General features: G+C 53.6%; 2 protein-coding genes and 1 long non-coding RNA gene across 12 annotated transcripts in view; 2 read left to right on the top strand and 1 right to left on the bottom strand.

The window, feature by feature from the left end:
* Positions 1 to 2,401, bottom strand: part of LOC309851791 — a 28,197-nt gene extending 25,796 nt beyond the window's left edge. For 5 of the 7 annotated variants that reach the window (XR_014304933.1, XR_014304934.1, XR_014304935.1 and 2 more), the window contains exon 1: positions 2,312 to 2,401. This is a non-coding gene — a long non-coding RNA (uncharacterized lncRNA). The remainder of the gene's footprint in view (positions 1 to 2,311) is intronic. The other 2 variants (XR_014304938.1, XR_014304939.1) reach the window with 2 other exon arrangements.
* A 1,044-nt stretch (positions 2,402 to 3,445) lies between these two features.
* Positions 3,446 to 10,385, top strand: LHX1 (LIM homeobox 1). Of its 2 annotated transcripts, none has more exons than XM_082707459.1 (5): positions 3,446 to 4,175; positions 5,985 to 6,211; positions 6,308 to 6,585; positions 7,995 to 8,160; positions 8,503 to 10,385. In XM_082707459.1, exons 1-5 carry the CDS (start codon positions 4,006 to 4,008, stop codon positions 8,880 to 8,882), a joined length of 1,221 nt encoding a protein of 406 aa, XP_082563585.1. In that variant the 5' UTR covers positions 3,446 to 4,005; the 3' UTR covers positions 8,883 to 10,385. The 2 variants fall into 2 exon arrangements, with proteins under 2 accessions (XP_082563585.1, XP_082563586.1); XM_082707460.1 differs by lacking the exon at positions 3,446 to 4,175 and adding an exon at positions 4,210 to 5,576.
* A 4,213-nt stretch (positions 10,386 to 14,598) lies between these two features.
* Positions 14,599 to 16,974, top strand: part of AATF (apoptosis antagonizing transcription factor) — a 96,979-nt gene continuing 94,603 nt past the window's right edge. For 2 of the 3 annotated variants that reach the window (XM_082708406.1, XM_082708408.1), the window contains exons 1-2: positions 14,601 to 14,858; positions 15,846 to 16,037. In XM_082708406.1, coding sequence (XP_082564532.1) covers positions 14,774 to 14,858; positions 15,846 to 16,037 — 277 coding nt within the window. In that variant the 5' untranslated portion in view covers positions 14,601 to 14,773. Of the gene's footprint in view, positions 14,859 to 15,845; positions 16,038 to 16,974 lie in introns of all 3 variants that reach the window. The other variant, XM_082708407.1, reaches the window with a different exon arrangement.

Below are 16,974 nucleotides of genomic sequence, written 5' to 3'. Positions count from 1 at the left end.
CGTCCCGTTCTCGTCCTCAATTCCCCTACCGCGTGGGTCTGCTCGCAGGGAGGGGTCCTCTTTCCACCATGTTGAGGTCCCAAGATCACAGCACCCCCAAACGGGTGAAGCAGCCCCCTCCTGTCCACCGGAAAGAAGGCAGCGGGCCTTGGGTTCAGGAAGGGCCCGCAGCCGGGTCCAGCTGTCGCCCGGTAGGTCCCCGACAACTGCCCTCCACCCCCGCGGCCCCTCTGCTTTGCATGAGAAGGAGCCCAGCTGGGACGGGGGCGGGGGTTGAGCCACTCGGGACTCCGACGGCTTTAGATTCCAGAAAGGGGCGGTTGGGTCGAGGGCGCTAGCGGCGAGAACCAAGACAGCTGGGGGCGGAGGGGGGGAGCATGGGGACCACTTGACTGGACCAGCCCCTCCGCGCGGGTCTCACTCAGCGCAGGGGGCTCGGGAAGCACCTCGGGCTCCGCGAGGAGGGGAAGGGGTCCCCCGAGCCAAGCAGCTCCTAGCGCCTCCGCGGGAGCTGGAGTACTGGCTAGGGATCGACTCGCTCCTCAGAGCTTCCGGTCAGCAGCAGGCGCACAAAAACCTAGTCGGATCTCGCGAAGTCGGCTGCTGGGTTGGAGAACCATCCTCCCCATCTTACTCCTGACCTGAGCGGAGCCCTCAGAGAGGCCCACGGAGGGGGCTGATGAGAGAGAGAGAGATAGCTAGTCTCAACACTCCGCCCGCCCCGCAGCGGGGACCCCCAGCCCAGGTGTTTTTGGAGAGGGTGCAAAGAAGATGTTAGAGGCCCCGCACCCAGAGGTCAGGATGGGCGGAGCACCAAAGAAGCGCACGCGGGACCTCGGCTTTGGCTTCCAATGAAAAGGTGATGTAGAAGGCAAGGTGGAAGATGCTGGCGGCCTCGGGGTTGCAGGGTGGTTCGGGCAGAAGCTTGAAGGCAGTAAAGGGGCGTTGGCAGAGCCCTAAAACTCCACTTCCGTTGAGCGTAAACCAAATTTTCTGTATCGGCTTCCCGGTTCGTCCGAAGAGGGTATTCCGTTTGCCGAGAGCTGGATCCCCCGCCGGCTCAAGTTCATCGCAATTACGTTTCAGCGTGCGTTTTTCCCAACTTAGTCGCGGGCGCTTGTGTGGGATGTCTGAGTGTCGCACCATGAGTGGGATCAGAAGGCCAATTCCAAAATACCAGCTAGACCTGGCTAGCCACCCAACCTTATTTTCTTCCACACTAAGGTTGAATTCGCCTTCTTAGCACACACTCCCCGCCCCCAAGCAAAAAAAAAAAAAAAAGCAAAACAAGACTGCCCGCCTTGCCACCTTCAGACCTCAAGAGAAATCCCGGTTTAGCACAGAAATGGTGCTATCAAAACGGAATTCGGTATTTGACTGGCTTTAATCCAGGAAACCAGAGTAACTCTTGGAGACGAGGATTCTCAGGACCCGGACCTGAACTCCGCCTTTGGAATAATCTGCCTCCAGGCAGTGGTCCCGACGTTATATTTGGGATTAGGGAGGTAAGAGCTCCCTGAGGAGAGAACTACAAGGGGGTATGGTCTGCGGTTTGTGTCCGGAAGGTGTTGATAGCCCGGAACCTGGAACAGGGGAGGAGGAGAAGCCGAGCCCACTCAGCCCGTACGTTGCACAGCCGAATCCACTGCAGCCTTTCTGTGGGGCCCCAGACGTCCCTGCTCCCAACAGCCACTACCACCACCCGCCAGCCGCCACTGATGCCCTGCGGTTTCCCGCCTAGTCGTTTGTTTTTGTATGTAAAAGGTGTCTCCGGATCACAGTTTTCTCACAACTTCTCGCCGGGGTTGCAACTCCTCACCCGTGGCGCTTCCCCACCCACTCCTTTCCCCCTCCCCGGTGCCGCGCCTCCGGTCTCCCCCGCCCCCATCAGGAAAGCGCCGGAATCAACTTTCCAAGACCGCGCTGCGGGAACAGACACCCAGGTCTCTGGGAGACCGAGACCCTGTGGACTTTGGATGGACTGGGGGAGGAGGAACGGAGGAACCGAGGAACCAGAGGAGGAAGATCCTGTGGCTCTCCCTCCCCCACTCCCGCTAAAACGCGCGCTGTGCTCGGGACAAACTTCTAGGCCAAGAAAGCACGAAGAAGGGAAAACAAAAACAAAAACAAAAACCAACACCCGCTGAATTGCAAAGTCAAACAGTTCACAAGGGCTCCCGGACCCAGCTGCACCCGAACCTTCAACAAGGCTCCACCTTGGATTAATCCCACCTTCCAACAGTACTCTGCCCTCCGCCTGCGCCTTACTGCCGCGCGCTCTCAGTCCTTCCCATCGAAACCGAGGCCTTACCGGAGCAGGAGGGGCTCGGGCACCTCGCTGCCCGCCGCCCGCACCGCGCGGGGCGGCGGATGCGGCCGCCACTGATCCTCTAAACGCGGTCTCCCGGCACTCTCCCCGGCCGGGGGATGCAGAATGGTTTACAGAGGGACCGCGAGCCGCTGATTGGTCGCAGGCTGCGGTGACGTCGGCGGGCGCTGCATTAAGGCGAGGGGGCTTCCAGAGCTCAGCCAACAGCCAGGAGCAGTGACCGAGCCGCTGGAGCTGGGGAGAGACGCGCCAGGGCGGCGGACTGGGCCAGGAGACCAGGGACAGAGGGACGCTTGTCCGGGGACAGCCAGCAACGAACTGCGGCCTGGGCGGCGACAGCAGCGGCCCTTGCTGAGCTGTTCCAGCCGCACACAACTGTAGCTGCTGCACCAGGACGTTTTTTCCAAGCTCTCCAAGCTACTCCCCCTCCCCCCGACTCCTCCCGCTGCAAAAGGAAAAAAAAAAAAAAAAAAGGAAGGAAGGAAGGAAGGAAGGAAAGAGGCTAGAAAGGAAACCCAGATTTGCCACCACAGCGACAAAAGGGGGAAAAGGAAAAGAAAGTCCAGCGACTGTGGGGTTGGACGCAGGCCCCCGGAGCGCGGGCCGAGCGATGCGGGGCTGCGCGCACAGGCGGCCGAGAGTTGTGACTGGAGCCACGATGCACGGCCAGGCGCGGTGAGGAGCCAGACCGTTTCACCTCCCCGAAGGAGTCCGGGAACAGGGAGGGCCGTCCTGAAAACACGGAGGCCGCCAGGCAGGCCACGGGCCGAGGTGACGGGGCTGGGGAGGTGGGGAGCAAGCAAGCGCACCTGGCTGCGTCCGCCTGGAGTTGTCCCTCTGCGTTCACGATTGACACAAACACTTCTCCAAACGGGGGAAATTTAAGCAGCAACAACAATCAACAACGAGATCTTCCTCCTGCCTTCCCCTCCCTCCCTCCCTCCCTCCTCCCTTGGCCTACCCCCTCCCTCTTCCCCAGGCCCGTGGCGGGCGCCCTGCGCGCCCGGACCCGCTGCCCGATGCCGGCAGTGTAGGATCCAGAGCTTCTCCACTGGTTTTGTTCTTTTCTTTAAAAAAAAAAAAAAAAAAAAAGAAAGAAAGAAAGAAAAGAAAGGAAGGAAGGAAGAAAAAAAAAAAGAGGAGGGGAAATCCCGGTCGGTGGTAGGCAGCCTGGCACACACACACCCGCCCTCACACCCCGACAAAAGCAGATGCACTTTGACTTCTGACAGCTCTACCTCAAGCCCAAGAGAACTCCACGGCGCTTTCCCTGCAACCCGAGCTCGCTGCGTCCTCCTCTTCTTTCTCCGACTCCGTTTTATTTATTTCGGTTCCCGTTGCCGATCTCGGTGACCTTCACTCCTCCGTGGGCTCTGGGCAGAAGAGTTGCGTTCTCGCCTGCCGAGACTCTTCTTCGCCCCAGGAGCTGCGGCGGCGCTGCTGTGTCCCGGGGCCCTGGGACTCCCAGGCTGCACAGTCCACCGAGGTGCCCTCTGCTCCCCATCAGCCTCATTTTCACCCCCTTTTGATTTCCTGGTGCGGGTTTTGGCTTGCACCCCCAGTGTGTCTCCTCTTTTTGGAGGGGCTGAGGAGCTCTTGCTGAGGTCTTCGGGAGTCATCCCCTAGGCTCTACCTGCTCTTCTCTCTCCCGGCTTCACCCGACCAAACCAAAGACCATGGTGCACTGTGCCGGCTGCAAAAGGCCCATCCTGGACCGTTTCCTCTTGAACGTGCTGGACAGGGCCTGGCACGTCAAGTGCGTCCAGTGCTGTGAATGTAAATGCAACCTGACCGAGAAGTGCTTCTCCCGGGAAGGCAAGCTCTACTGCAAGAACGACTTTTTCCGGTGAGTACTTCCCTGGTGCGCCTCTGCTGCTCCCTCCCCGTGGGCTCTTCCCGGCCAGCTTGGGATCAGAGGTCAGCGTGGCCGAAGCAACCGTGGTAGGAGCAGCCTTGGAGAGGGCAGCCAAGTCCCATGGGCACCCGCCTGTTCGCCAGCTGGCGCGCAGTGCGCAGGGGACGCGGCCCAGCTTGCGTCTTGGAAATTGTGGGTCCCGGCTTAGCTGCACGTGCCTGGGGAGAAAGGGTGTGAGTCCGCTTGATCCCAGAAGCCCAGAAGCCCCTCCAAGCTTAGAAGGAAGCAGCATAGCTCTAGGACGTTGTAACCCCAGCTCTGTCTTTACCGGGCTAGATCCATGCCATTGCCTTTTCCTCTCCAAAAGGTCTTGGCGGGAACCGCGGAGGCTTTTGCGTTGGAGTGTTTTGAGTCCCTCGCTTTGGTGGCGAAAGGGAAAAACTCTGCCCTAACGCCTATGGTGCACATTCCAGGGTGTTCTTGAAACCCCGACTGGCCTCCAAGCGCCGGCCTGGGCACAGTGAACCACGCCTGTGAAATGCCCCAGGACTCCAGCCTCCGGGAAGACCTTTTCCCTCCGCTTCCCGGCTGCTGGGTTGGCGGGAGTATCTGCCTCCGCCCTACGCGAACCTCGGCTTTGTGGCGCAGGCTCCGCTAGGAGCTCTCCCAGGCACTGCCCGCCATCCCCTTGCCCCACCTCCCTGCCGAAAACGGGGAAAACCCAGGCCAGGCTCTTGTGAGCCGGCAGACTTCTCCAGACGCCCTTCCTTCGTTTAGCATTTTAATGTGTTCTCTCGAACGCACTGTCTTGCCACGAAATCCACACAAACACGAAAGTCAACCGAGAAGAAATAGGAGCAAATGCGAATTTTAATTCCTCTGTACTGGTTTGAAACCTCCCAGTTTACTCGGTTGACTTGCTCTCTGCTCTCCTCTGAGTTTTTGGTGACCGATCAAACTGGGAGTGGGAGTGAGGGTGCGAAACCATCCGGGTCGCTTTGCTCAGTGGCCCAGAACGCGCTGCCCCAGGAAGCGTGTCTCTGATTGCGGGGAACCATGGAGAAAAGCGCTGTGAGGCTGATATCGCCGGGAGGAAGCGCGGGCTGAGCCTCTGAACCTCGGCCGGCCGCGCCTGTTGTTCCCAATACTGGCTGGAGCCGAACCCGAGAACAGCGAACGGTGCCAGCTGCCAGCGGGCCCCAGAGGCCTGGCTCCCGTAAAGCGCAGCCCGGCATCTAGAGCCCCGCGGTGGCCAACCTGCCCGGCTTTCGGCTTGAACGTGGTGGCGGCCCAGCGGCAGCGGGAGGCGCGCTCCGCGGCTGTTTCTCTACCCGCGGCGGGACTGGACCTTGCCAACCCTCAGCGTATGCGCGGGTCCTTTTGCGGTGAAAGGTGACGCTAGGAGAGAAAAGCGGCGCTCGGGACGCGTTTACATGGAGCTCTGATTAGATTTTGAATGTTCTCCGAATCTAACAGGAAAATAAGTGCCTCCCTTCCCCTTCCAATCGCCGCCTTACCGTCTTCCCAAGGCGCTCTTTTCCTCTGGGACAACCCTGGGCATGAGGCGGGGGTGGGGGCAGCTCAGGCCCTTCGCTCTCTCATTCGAACCATGTGTCTGACTTTTCACTGGTGCCCCGCGCCCTCTCCTGCCTTCTTGACGGTTCCATCCGCTGTCTCTCCTCATTTTTCCCCTTCCACCTCTTCTTCCTCCACTTTCTTTTTCTCTCCTTTTCTGTCGTCTTTTTCCTGGCCTCCGTTCTCCCCTTGCCCCTCACCAACTGGTCCTCTCCCATCCCGCAGATGTTTCGGTACCAAATGCGCTGGCTGCGCGCAGGGCATCTCCCCTAGCGACCTGGTGCGGAGAGCACGGAGCAAAGTGTTTCACCTAAACTGCTTCACCTGCATGATGTGTAACAAGCAACTCTCCACTGGCGAGGAGCTCTACATCATCGACGAGAACAAATTTGTCTGCAAAGAGGATTACCTAAGCAACAGCAGTGTCGCCAAAGAGAACAGCCTCCACTCGGGTGAGGCCCCAATTCCCAGCTCGTTAGGGGCGGGCGGGTCCTGGGGGAAGAAGGCCCTGTGAAGCCGCTGCTCACCTGTCCCTTCCCTCTCCTCAGCCACCACGGGCAGTGACCCCAGTTTGTCTCCAGACTCCCAAGACCCATCACAGGATGATGCCAAGGACTCGGAGAGTGCCAACGTATCGGACAAGGAAGGGGGCAGTAATGAGAATGACGACCAGAACCTGGGCGCCAAACGACGGGGGCCGCGCACAACCATCAAGGCAAAGCAACTGGAAACTCTGAAGGCGGCCTTTGCTGCTACTCCCAAGCCCACACGCCACATCCGGGAGCAGCTGGCTCAGGAGACTGGCCTCAATATGCGTGTCATCCAGGTCAGGGCGTGGGCATCCCACTCAGTCCCACCCAGCATCCAGACCGACATGGCTCCTCTAGGCCAGCACCCAGGCCAAGCTGGGGAAACCCAGCCTCAAGGAGGGGAGTGAGTCCTGGGAGGCTGGAGCGGGGAGGACTGGAGAGGCCCAGACACATCCCTACCCTGGTGTCCTGTGCTGTGCTGCCCCGTTGCGGAGGGCATCTGGAAATCCCTAGGCTCCCTCCATTTCCCAGTTTGTAGCTGGTGATGGTCTTGGCAGAGGGGGAGGGATGGGGAGCTCAGCCTGAAGCCAGAGGAGGGGACATCGTTGGATGCCACTAGGGAGTTGGGACCCTTTCTTCTGCAACACTCACCTTTGGAAGGAGCCCAGAGGTCTCTGAGCATGCCAGAATTAATCAGTTCCACTGACTTCCCCACAACATAGATCTCCCTCTGTGTCCCCCACCTACTTTGTGGGTCTCTTACTTAAGTTAGAAAAGCCCCAGAGCAGAGAGATGGACATCTTCTCCAGAGAGAGATGGGGCATCCTGGTTTGAAAGGGGAGAGGCCCCGGGCTGGAGTCAGCTCAGGCTCTGGCAGTCTAGAGTGGAATACGGAGGCGAGGTAGGTATCTGGGCATCTGTGCCACTGTGTTGTGAGGACTTGGGGCTGCATGTGATTTGGGCCTCAGTATCCGGCCCACAGTGAGGTGAGTGGTTCACTTGCGGAGGCTCTGCAAGGATGTGCTGGGTGTGCCTGGAGGCTGAGTGTGCCAGGGAACACATATGCAGGCTGCCTTCCAGGGGAGGCCTTGTAGCCCCTGGGAGGCTGTGCCAACCTGCAGTGAATGGAGGGTTGCATGTCTGTGTCCTTGTCAGTGAGAGGCTGTGGACAAGTATATTTTGCACTGGGAGATTTGCATGGCTGTGAAAAGGAGATTGTGGGTTTTGGTGTCACTGTCATTGGTAGACCGAGTGTCAACAGGAGACTGTTTAGTTCTCTGTCACGATCATGCGGGGGAGGGAGCTGCCAGGGACCGTGAATGGGAAGCTGTGTGTGTCCAACACTATTTGGGGAGGTTGTCTATGTGTGTAGAGCCCCCAGGAGCTGAAACTGTGACAGTGTGACTGTTGGAAACAACTCCAACTGCTTCACGTCGGGCAGGGAGGCTTGCCCAGGTCCCCAGTCGGGAATCCCGTATATTATTGGCTCTGGGGCCGTCTTGCGCGGCCCACTCAGAGACATAACCCCCACCCCCACCCTCCCACACACAACACAACGCAACACAACACACAACACGCACACACTTGGGAGACAAGAGTCTTGCTAGCGGTTGGAGGGGTTCGGGACGATCAGCCGCGCACCCGAAGTTGGGGGGAGGGGAGGGTCTCCGGGGGCCTCACCTCGCCGGCCGCGTGTGTGCTTCAGGTCTGGTTCCAGAACAGACGTTCCAAGGAACGGAGGATGAAGCAGCTGAGCGCGCTGGGCGCCCGGCGCCACGCCTTCTTCCGCAGTCCGCGCCGGATGCGGCCGCTGGTGGACCGCCTGGAGCCAGGCGAGCTCATCCCCAACGGGCCCTTCTCCTTCTACGGAGGTGAGTGTGCTGCCGAGTGGCAGGGAGCGGCCAGCCGGGGTTGGCTTCGTTGGAAGCGGGTGGCAGCGCGGGAGGCGCTCCCGGTTTTCTTTAGAGAAGTGCCGAGCGGGAGAGAGGTGGAGAAGGCTGGGGAGTAAATCAAGGGTCGATAGTCGGCACCGAGTGCTGAATTCCTGACCGTGAAGGAGGCGGGTGGGCTGGTAGGGAGCAGCTCCAAAGTTTGCACCAGGCAGCCTCCCTACTGCCAGCCCCGCAGGGGAGCCCCCCAACAGCGAGTTCCCCCTATTGCCTTTCTCCTCGTTCCTCCTCCGCCCTGACATCCTCTTCCCTGCTGCTCCGCAGATTACCAGAGCGAGTACTATGGGCCCGGGGGCAACTACGACTTCTTCCCGCAAGGTCCCCCGTCCTCGCAAGCTCAGACGCCAGTGGACCTGCCCTTCGTGCCGTCGTCCGGGCCCTCCGGGACACCCCTGGGCGGCCTGGAGCACCCGCTGCCCGGACACCACCCGTCGAGCGAAGCGCAACGGTTCACTGACATCCTGGCGCATCCCCCAGGGGACTCGCCCAGCCCAGAGCCCAGCCTGCCCGGGCCTCTACACTCAATGTCGGCGGAGGTCTTCGGGCCCAGCCCGCCCTTCTCATCGCTGTCGGTCAACGGCGGGGCGAGCTATGGGAACCACCTGTCTCACCCCCCCGAAATGAACGAGGCGGCCGTGTGGTAGCGGGATCTCGCACAGTCCGCGGAGTTCGTGGTTGTACAGAAATGAACCTTTATTTAAGAAAAATAGAAAAAAGAAGAAAAAAAAACATAAAAAGCAAGTCACCCCCCCCCCCACACACACACACACACTTCCCTCAGCCTCGGGGACCATTTTCCGTCTGGGGAGTCCGGATGGGAAAGGGGGACAAGAAACAGGATCCAAAACCGCGTGGAGGCAGAACTGAGATCTATGCGCTGGATGGCGAGGTACAGATTTGGGGCTCCCGAAGGGAAATGCAGACCTCTCCCCATCTTCCACCTGGACCCGGATGTGGGGACAGACGCCCCAAGTGTGCACGCCCGGCTGGAGGACGGCACAGGAACACCCTAGGCGACCTCGGGGACGCTCAGCCAGTGGTGACGCCGGGAGCCGCAGGGAGGGAGGCGGAGAGGCACAGCCGGTTGAGGGAGGTGGAGCAGCCCGGGGCACTCCCGGGCTAGCCCGGAGGGTTCTGGCTCCGGGAAATGTCTCACTAGTGTTGTCTCAGTGTTCAGGAGCAGCGACAACAAACTCTTATAGCTTCAGAAACGCCGACCTGCTGTGCATCAGGTGGGACTATATATATATATTTTTTGTCTATCTGGGTTTTTGGTTTTTTGTTTTTGCCAAAATAGCAAAATTCTAAATGTAAAGCCCTCAGTATCAACTCTTCTACCTTCACAAAGCTCTACACACACACAGATACACACAAACACCCTGGATAGTATGGTCTCCAGCCAGACCTCTCAGTAAAATGACTTGAACATCAACTGTACAAGAAAGTATTCTACCTTCACACATACAAAAAAAAAAAAAAAAGTTAAAAAAAAAAAAGACTATTGAACTAAAAACAGTCAACTGTTTACGTATAATGTTAAATTCAGGAGTTCAGTGTTTTATTAATATATCCTGTTTTGAAACCTCTTGTTCAAAAACAAAATGTTTTGAGCAATCAACCAAAATTGTTCATTTTCTTTTCCTGTAGATGTTCTGACAGATTTGCAGGGCTCGCAGCTCACTGTGCTAGTATGTAAAAAGGTGTTGTTTACACAGGCAAAGAGAAAACATGATATTCAGACACTTGCCAAATAGAATAATTATAGCACAAATACTGTAAAGGTGCCTAGCACCACAACCTGAGAAAGTGTTAAAAAAAAAAAAAAGTGTTACAAGGTTTAAAAAAACATCTTTGCTAATTTTTAGTCCTGTTGAACATTCATGGAATTGTTAATATGACTTATATAGACCCACACAGGTTTTATTTTTGTGTCTTTAAAATAAAAGTCCAAAATATTTAAATTTTATGGTCAAATATGCAGTCAACAGCTGCTACTTTTTTCTTTATATATTAAATTTCTCATATGTCTTTTATTGTTCTGATAAACCTAAGCTTGTGTGACCTCCAGTGCATATTAGACCATTCACTGTATGAAAGAAAACATGTTGAATAAATTTGTGAGTTTTTAATAAAAATAGAAAATCTGATGTTTAGATAATTGGTGTGTTATTTGATGTTTTAACAAGTAGAGGGGAGGCTGGTGGGGAGCTGAATGGCCCCTCAGAAGCCAGGAGGAAGAGAGGCAGGCCTGGGATATCTTTTTACCTTGGCTGTGGCTGAATCCCCTTGCTAATGCCAGCCTCGCTTTTCTCCGTGGCTTCCTGCTGTTATTAACTACGAATTTGCATTCTGTGGCTTTAACTGATATAGTTGAAGAGAGATTTGCTGATAAGTTAATATAGAATTTGAAATAGAAATCAAATCCAGGGCTAAAAATGAGTGTTCCCAGTATGATTAGGCATGAGATCTCATGCACTCTCTCTATCCCCCATTCTGCACATTCCGAAGGTGGGACTTGTGAAAGTCAGTTACCTGTAAATATATAGTTAGAGGTGGTCCTTTTCAGTTTCAATTCACTTCCCATAGATAATCCTGCTCTTTAATTTGACGGTTTAAAAGATAATGTAAAATAGTTGTACAGTACAGCTAGAAATTAAATACTTTAATCCTTTCAGAGAACTGACGGTGATGGTGAAGGAGTTGTTTTACAGTGTTTGTTACATTTGAAATTTCCCAAAGGGAAAACTATTTTGCCTGGCACAAGATACATACCACCTTTCTCTGAAAGATGAGCAAAAAATAACCAATATAGAAATCAAATTTCATCTGGGAGCTGCCAATAGGTTCTGAAAAGTACTTCAATCTCTCCCAAGCCTTCATTAAACATGGAAGGAATTTAAATATTTATCTACTATGGAATACGTGTGTGTTTAATATAAGATGCTATTAGAGTACCAGAATTTCTAGATTTCAGTCTGGATTATTTATTTCGTTTTAAAAATCGAAGGTTTTACATTAAATGGTATGCGATTTCCAATGTCGTTTTCATATTTTGTTAAGACACAACCAAGTGTATCTTTCCTGCAGGGAAGGCTCTAAAATGAGCAATATTTCACCACATCCATATGATGGTTTGTCTAATGGGGAGGACTATCAGGAAGGAACCTGACAGTGTTCTTTCAGAAATCCAAATTTATGAAATACGGAGAGACTTTTGAAACTCCTAGCTTCTGCATGCAGCACAATTCTTGACCTGCTTTTACGCAATCCCTGGATTAGGTGTTTTTGCCCTTTTAGCATGTATATACATTAAATCACAGCCAACTTATTCATTATAGCCACCCCCTTTAAAGACATTCATTTAACTGAACGTATGCGCACGGGAAGCTGCATTTTCCTATCAGGGCTGCTGAATTATTTAGCAGCTTTATTGTGGAATCCGGTACTTGTTAAGAAGCGTTTTGAGTTGGGCGCTCAGTGTGGACTCCTTTCCTCTCGCTGACTCCGTGGCAGCGTAACAGTCTTTCCCTGTTGAACCCAAAGAAATACCTGAACAGGTGGCAAAGTTTAGCAGTCAGATTGGGAGCTGCCTGAGAGGAGGAGGTCTAGAAATATCAGGGACTATTCTTCCTAACAGAGCAGCGCTGCCCACCTCCAGCCCTAAGGTGCAGAGAAGTGCAGCACCATCAGCGGGCAGCCGGCTGTCTGAGAGCTCCCAAGAGAGGCTCAAGGGCCACAGGGAGCACAAACTGTCCCCTCCCTCCGAGAAGGGCAGTCTCCTCTCCAGCTAGGCTTGGCAGTTAGCTTTCTCCCTGCGGCCATCTTAAAGCTGCCACCTCCGTGCCTCTGCCATCTGCCCTCAGGGTTCCAGCCTGCCCTGGGCTAGGGAGTTGAAGCTCACCCTCCCAATTTCCCCAGGCTGGAGGAGACTGGGGGCTGCTTTCAGTCAAGGTCAGGGAGAACAAGCATGGAGAGCCAAGACAGACATTGGCAGTGACCTGGGACATGGGGATTGATGCGTCTGAGAAGAGAGGCAGGCAAGAACCTGAGTTCCCTAAACTCCTGAAACACCAGGTCATAGGACAAGTTGATTGGGACAGTGGTGGGGGGTGAGGGGTAATCTAATGTCACCCCTGCCCATCAGCTATTCCTACATCTGTCTCTCACTTTGCAGCCCATAGGTAGCAGGCAGAGAACTGCGAACCAGGAGACCCTCTGACCAGCTCTGGAGAGGACTATTTTTTTGGAGAATGCTCCCATTTATTCCCATCCCTCTGGTCATCAAATCTGCTTAAGTTTCTTGTAGGAGGCACAGTCTTTGAAATATCTTCTCTTGTAGTCCACCCTCCATCTCCAGACCCTTTCCCAACAGGAAACCCCTCCTTCAACACACTAGAATGCAAGCAGGGAGGGCCTCATAGAGAGAGCATTTAGGAGGGTGCTTCCCTGCCCTGTGCCTCAACTTCTCTCAGCTGCATATTAAGTCTTAGAATTCTTTCCTCTTGCCTCCCCCCAACCCTTAGTATGGGGTAAGAAAGCAGGAGGAGCATTTTGGGGGCCCTGGGATGTGTATGACTGGAGTAGAGTAGCCTTGATTCCTTCCTCCAAAGGCTTCCCAAGTCAGTGGGGACCAGGATAGAGAAGGGAGAGTAGGTAAGCAGAACTTGGGCATTTTCTGCCCGGAATCATCCACCAGTGTCCTCTTTACTTGATGGTTTAGAAGTGGTCTCTGAACTATCTTGCCTCCCTTTCCATTTTCTTCCTTTTCTTTACCCTCAAGGCAAGGATTCTAAGTACCATTGTTCAAAATAGGAAGGGAAGAGGATTGGAGGAGGTAGTTTCCTAAATGCGGATAGAAACATTTTGTCCTTTGAAGCCCAAGGCTAAGGCTCCTGTTGCAGCCTGAGGGGCCTGCTTTGCTCTGCCCACCCCCCCCCCCAAACTGCAGGCACCAGACTGCAATTACAGGGGATGTGTTAACAAAAACAAACAAACAAAGCTGTTTTCTAGCCTGAATTCTCTTACTGCTGGCAAAAAAAAGCAGTTTTCTTTTGCCTTAGTCCCCTGTTTAGGGTGCTTCCGTCCTAGCACCCCTCTTTCCCTTTCATGTTTGAGGGGGTCTCCCCTATGATGGGTTCTCCTTCCCCTTTGCAGCCACCTAGGAAGGGGACATGAAGCAAACCTCACTAAAGTGATGGCCTCTCATTGCTCTTGACCCTGAGGGCATATTAAAACTGTGAAAGTCAGGGACCCTCACTTCTCTTAAATTCTGCAGGAAAGCGCTGGTAAGCTGAGAGTTCCTAGGCTGTTCAGCTGTGGGATCCAACTGGCCCGGAACCCTTAACACTATTTTCTGGACTCTTTTGATGCAGTTTCTGTTTATGGGGTTCTAGGTTACTACAGGTGACCTCAAACAGATATTGGAAGGATAGACCACTTTGAACTCACCCTTATCATCCCCTTATTGCTGTTTGTGTTTACAAGTTTGTCTGGCCCCCTGGGCTGATCACTTTCTCAGGAGAGAATTTAACTTACTCATCTTTGTATCTCATCTAGCAATGCCTGCCACACAGCGGGCAGTTAAGGAATGCTTCATAAAGGGATTGTATCTTTCCGTGTGGCTGGGTGTAATTAAACTGATCCTATTAAGTCTTTATATTCTGAGTCTCCCTGTGCCCCTCTAACGGTAGACGTTGAGGTTTTCTGCATCTGTGCACCAGTTTCAAGTGTCTAAGTATGCCTTCACCTTTGAAGAGATATCAGTAATGAGTGTATGAAGTAATCACCACCACCCCCTTTTCCCTAAGACAAGGCTACTTGGAGAAACCACAGAATTGATCTTTATTTATCAACAGTTGGAGCGACTTCTAATTATTCCTATTAATAACGACACCAACAGTCTGCCGCACAGTTACACATGCACATCCCTGACGTAGGTTTCTTAAATCCTGAACACCACGGGGTCACAGGCATGTGCCTCGCCCCCAGACTCCTCCTTAAATGCCCAACCTGTTTTGGTCCCAGTCTCTGTGTGCCCCAAAGCGCACCTGAGGCTGAAGAATCTTATCGTTTACTCCCTTCTCTTTTTCAAATCAGCCACCATAGGCCACGGCCACCCCACACTTTATTTCTAATCGAATCTCAGACAAATCTTGAAGCATATTTTATGCAAGGGGACAAGGGCCGCGCGCACTGCAACGTCTGTTCTGCGCCAAAAGAGGCCACGTGCCCTCGCGCGCTCCCGGACCTCCCCACACACCCCCTCCACGCACGCGCACGCGCGCCGGGACCGCGACAGTCCCTACGGCCTTCCACGCGCTTCCGCCTTCTTCCTAGCAACGCCCGTAGTGACACGCAGGCTCCGCCCCCTCCCGCGCGCCTCCCGGAAGTGGCCGGCCCCGAGCGAGAGCGGGGTTTTGCGCGGTCCCTGGCTGTTCTGGGCGCTAGTCTCCCGGCAACAGGGCCCCGCGGGGAGAGAGCGTCCAGGCCGGGGCCGCACACCGACGAGCGCCGCGCGGAGCGAGACCTGGTGACGATGGCGGGACCGCTGGCGCTGCAGCTGGAACAGTTGTTGAACCCGCGCCCGCGCGAGGCGGATCCTGAGGCGGACCCAGAGGAGGGTGAGGCCTGACTGGGAAAAGGCCACGTGCGGAGCTGTGGGTCCGGCCCAGGGCAGACCCGGGCGGCGCGAGCGGGGCCGGCAGCTAGGCCTCGCCGCCTGGCCTACTCGGCTGGCCCTGGCGCAGAGGAAAACAGCCTCCCGGGAGGGTTGCCCCGGGCCCGGGAGGTGGGCTTCCGCTGCTTCCTGACCCGCTGGCTAGACTTGGTGCTGGGGAGGGCGGAGCATCCCGGCGACTCAGGCTTCAAGGGCTGTTGGAGGCTTTAGGGTCCAGTAGTTGGCTGTAAGTAAAGTTATCTTTCAGAGTGCCATTACTGGTATTGAGTTAGACATGAGAAGGGCGTCTCAGCTGTTTTTTAAGTCGGCCTGCCCCTAAGAACTTACTTGGAGATTGAAGGAAGAAGTGGGATTCCGTGGTGCTGTTTAAGCCTCCTTAGGCCTCAAGACACTTGCTCAGGGGCTGACAAATGAGACTGCTGCTCTGTAAGCTGGTGTTCAAGGTCTAGTTGGGAGTAATCCCGCTTTAGACCTGAATCAGAGAAGTGTGAGGAAGAAAGAATAAGGAAGGATAAATGTGAGTGCTGGACCGTGTCTTAGGAATATCAGTTGAAGGAGCTGGGGCTGTTGAGCCAGGATAAGCAAACTCCCTTAGGGATGGGATGGAGTGAGGAGAGATGGTGGACTTACCATATTTGAGCGACTGTCACAAATGGAAGAGGAATTAGGTTCGTTTTTATGATCCAAGGCATAGAAATATTTCCTACTAGTTAGTGCAGAGGTCAGCTTTCTGTTCAGGAACAGCAGTAAGGTAGTGGTCTTATCTTGAGAGGTAATGAGTTTCCTCCTTCTGGAAGTTGGTTGGGATTTTGTAGAGTATGAGTTAAAAGGGTTGGATAGGAAAAAAAAAAAAAAAAAAGGGTTGGATAGGGTTACCATTAAAGTTCCTTCTAACGTGGAGATTCTGATTACTTTTCCCCCTCCTCTACAGCCACTGCTGCCAGAGTGATTGACAGGTTTGATGAAGGGGAAGATGGGGAAAGTGATTTCCTGGCGGTGGGTAGCATTAGAAAACTGGCATCAGCCTCCCTCTTGGACACAGACAAAAGGTATTCTGGCAGGGCCACTTCTAGAAAAGCTTGGAAGAAGGACCATTGGGAGCAGACTCTGCCAGATTCATCTGGTAAGTAGACATTTGCATGGTACTTCCTATTTCTTCCCTACTTTTTTAAGGTTAAAGTTGTGTTTTTTTATGGGTTTGGCTTTTTTTTTTTTTCGATGATCTCTGCAAGACTAGTCTGTGTACCCCCACTTACTGTCCTAGGAGACACCATGATTTTCGCAGCACAAAGGACCTTAAGAGGTACTTAATTTCAGGTCATAAGCAATCTAAAGTTCAGAGCTATTAAGTTTCTGTAATCCTTATGTTTAGCCTAATGGTTCACCCTAAAATGGAGAGAAAGGCAATGCATATTAGATATTGGAGAGGGCTATGTGTTGAAAAAGAATTACATCTGATGGACATGCTACTCATGGATTTTGACCCCTTTCCTTTGGTTTTTCTAGTCTTGCATTGGGTCACTGTATAATGATAATAGGTGAAGCTCGTTTTTTGCCATTGTAAAAATAGCATAATCCTTCCCTCTTCCCTGCAAGAGCCTTAGGAGGATGTGAGGACATGAGCTTATAGTTTTAAAACATTGTTAAGTTTCTCAATGGGAATAAGGGAGGGACTGGATGTGGTGATTACTGAGTGCATGCCATCTTTTTTTTCCCTTTAGAGAGGTGCCATGTTGAGAATCTATGGATAAGTATAAAAGAAACCATCATGCAGGTCTTGATACCCCTGATTTGGCCCTTGGTATAGTTCTGGGGGCTCCTGATAAGCTCATTTCACATTCTTTGTCTAGAGAGTGATAAAGGGACCAATCATGAGACAAATGTTATATTTATTGGCCTTTCACCATACGTCAGGCATTGTGGTAAGCTCATTAAGTGCTTAGAGACTGGAACACAGTAAGCTTCAAAGGATGTTGTTACTGTCATCATTATGTGTATCATTTCATTTGGTACTCCAGTAGTTTATAAAGTTGGTAGTATTTATCCCCATTTTACAGGTA

The sequence above is a fragment of the Mustela nivalis genome, assembly GCF_964662115.1.
Source record: "Mustela nivalis genome assembly, chromosome: 17".
Classification (NCBI taxonomy): Eukaryota; Metazoa; Chordata; class Mammalia; order Carnivora; family Mustelidae; genus Mustela; species Mustela nivalis.
Note: the sequence above shows the minus strand (reverse complement) of the source record. Positions and strands in the feature narration are given on the sequence as shown.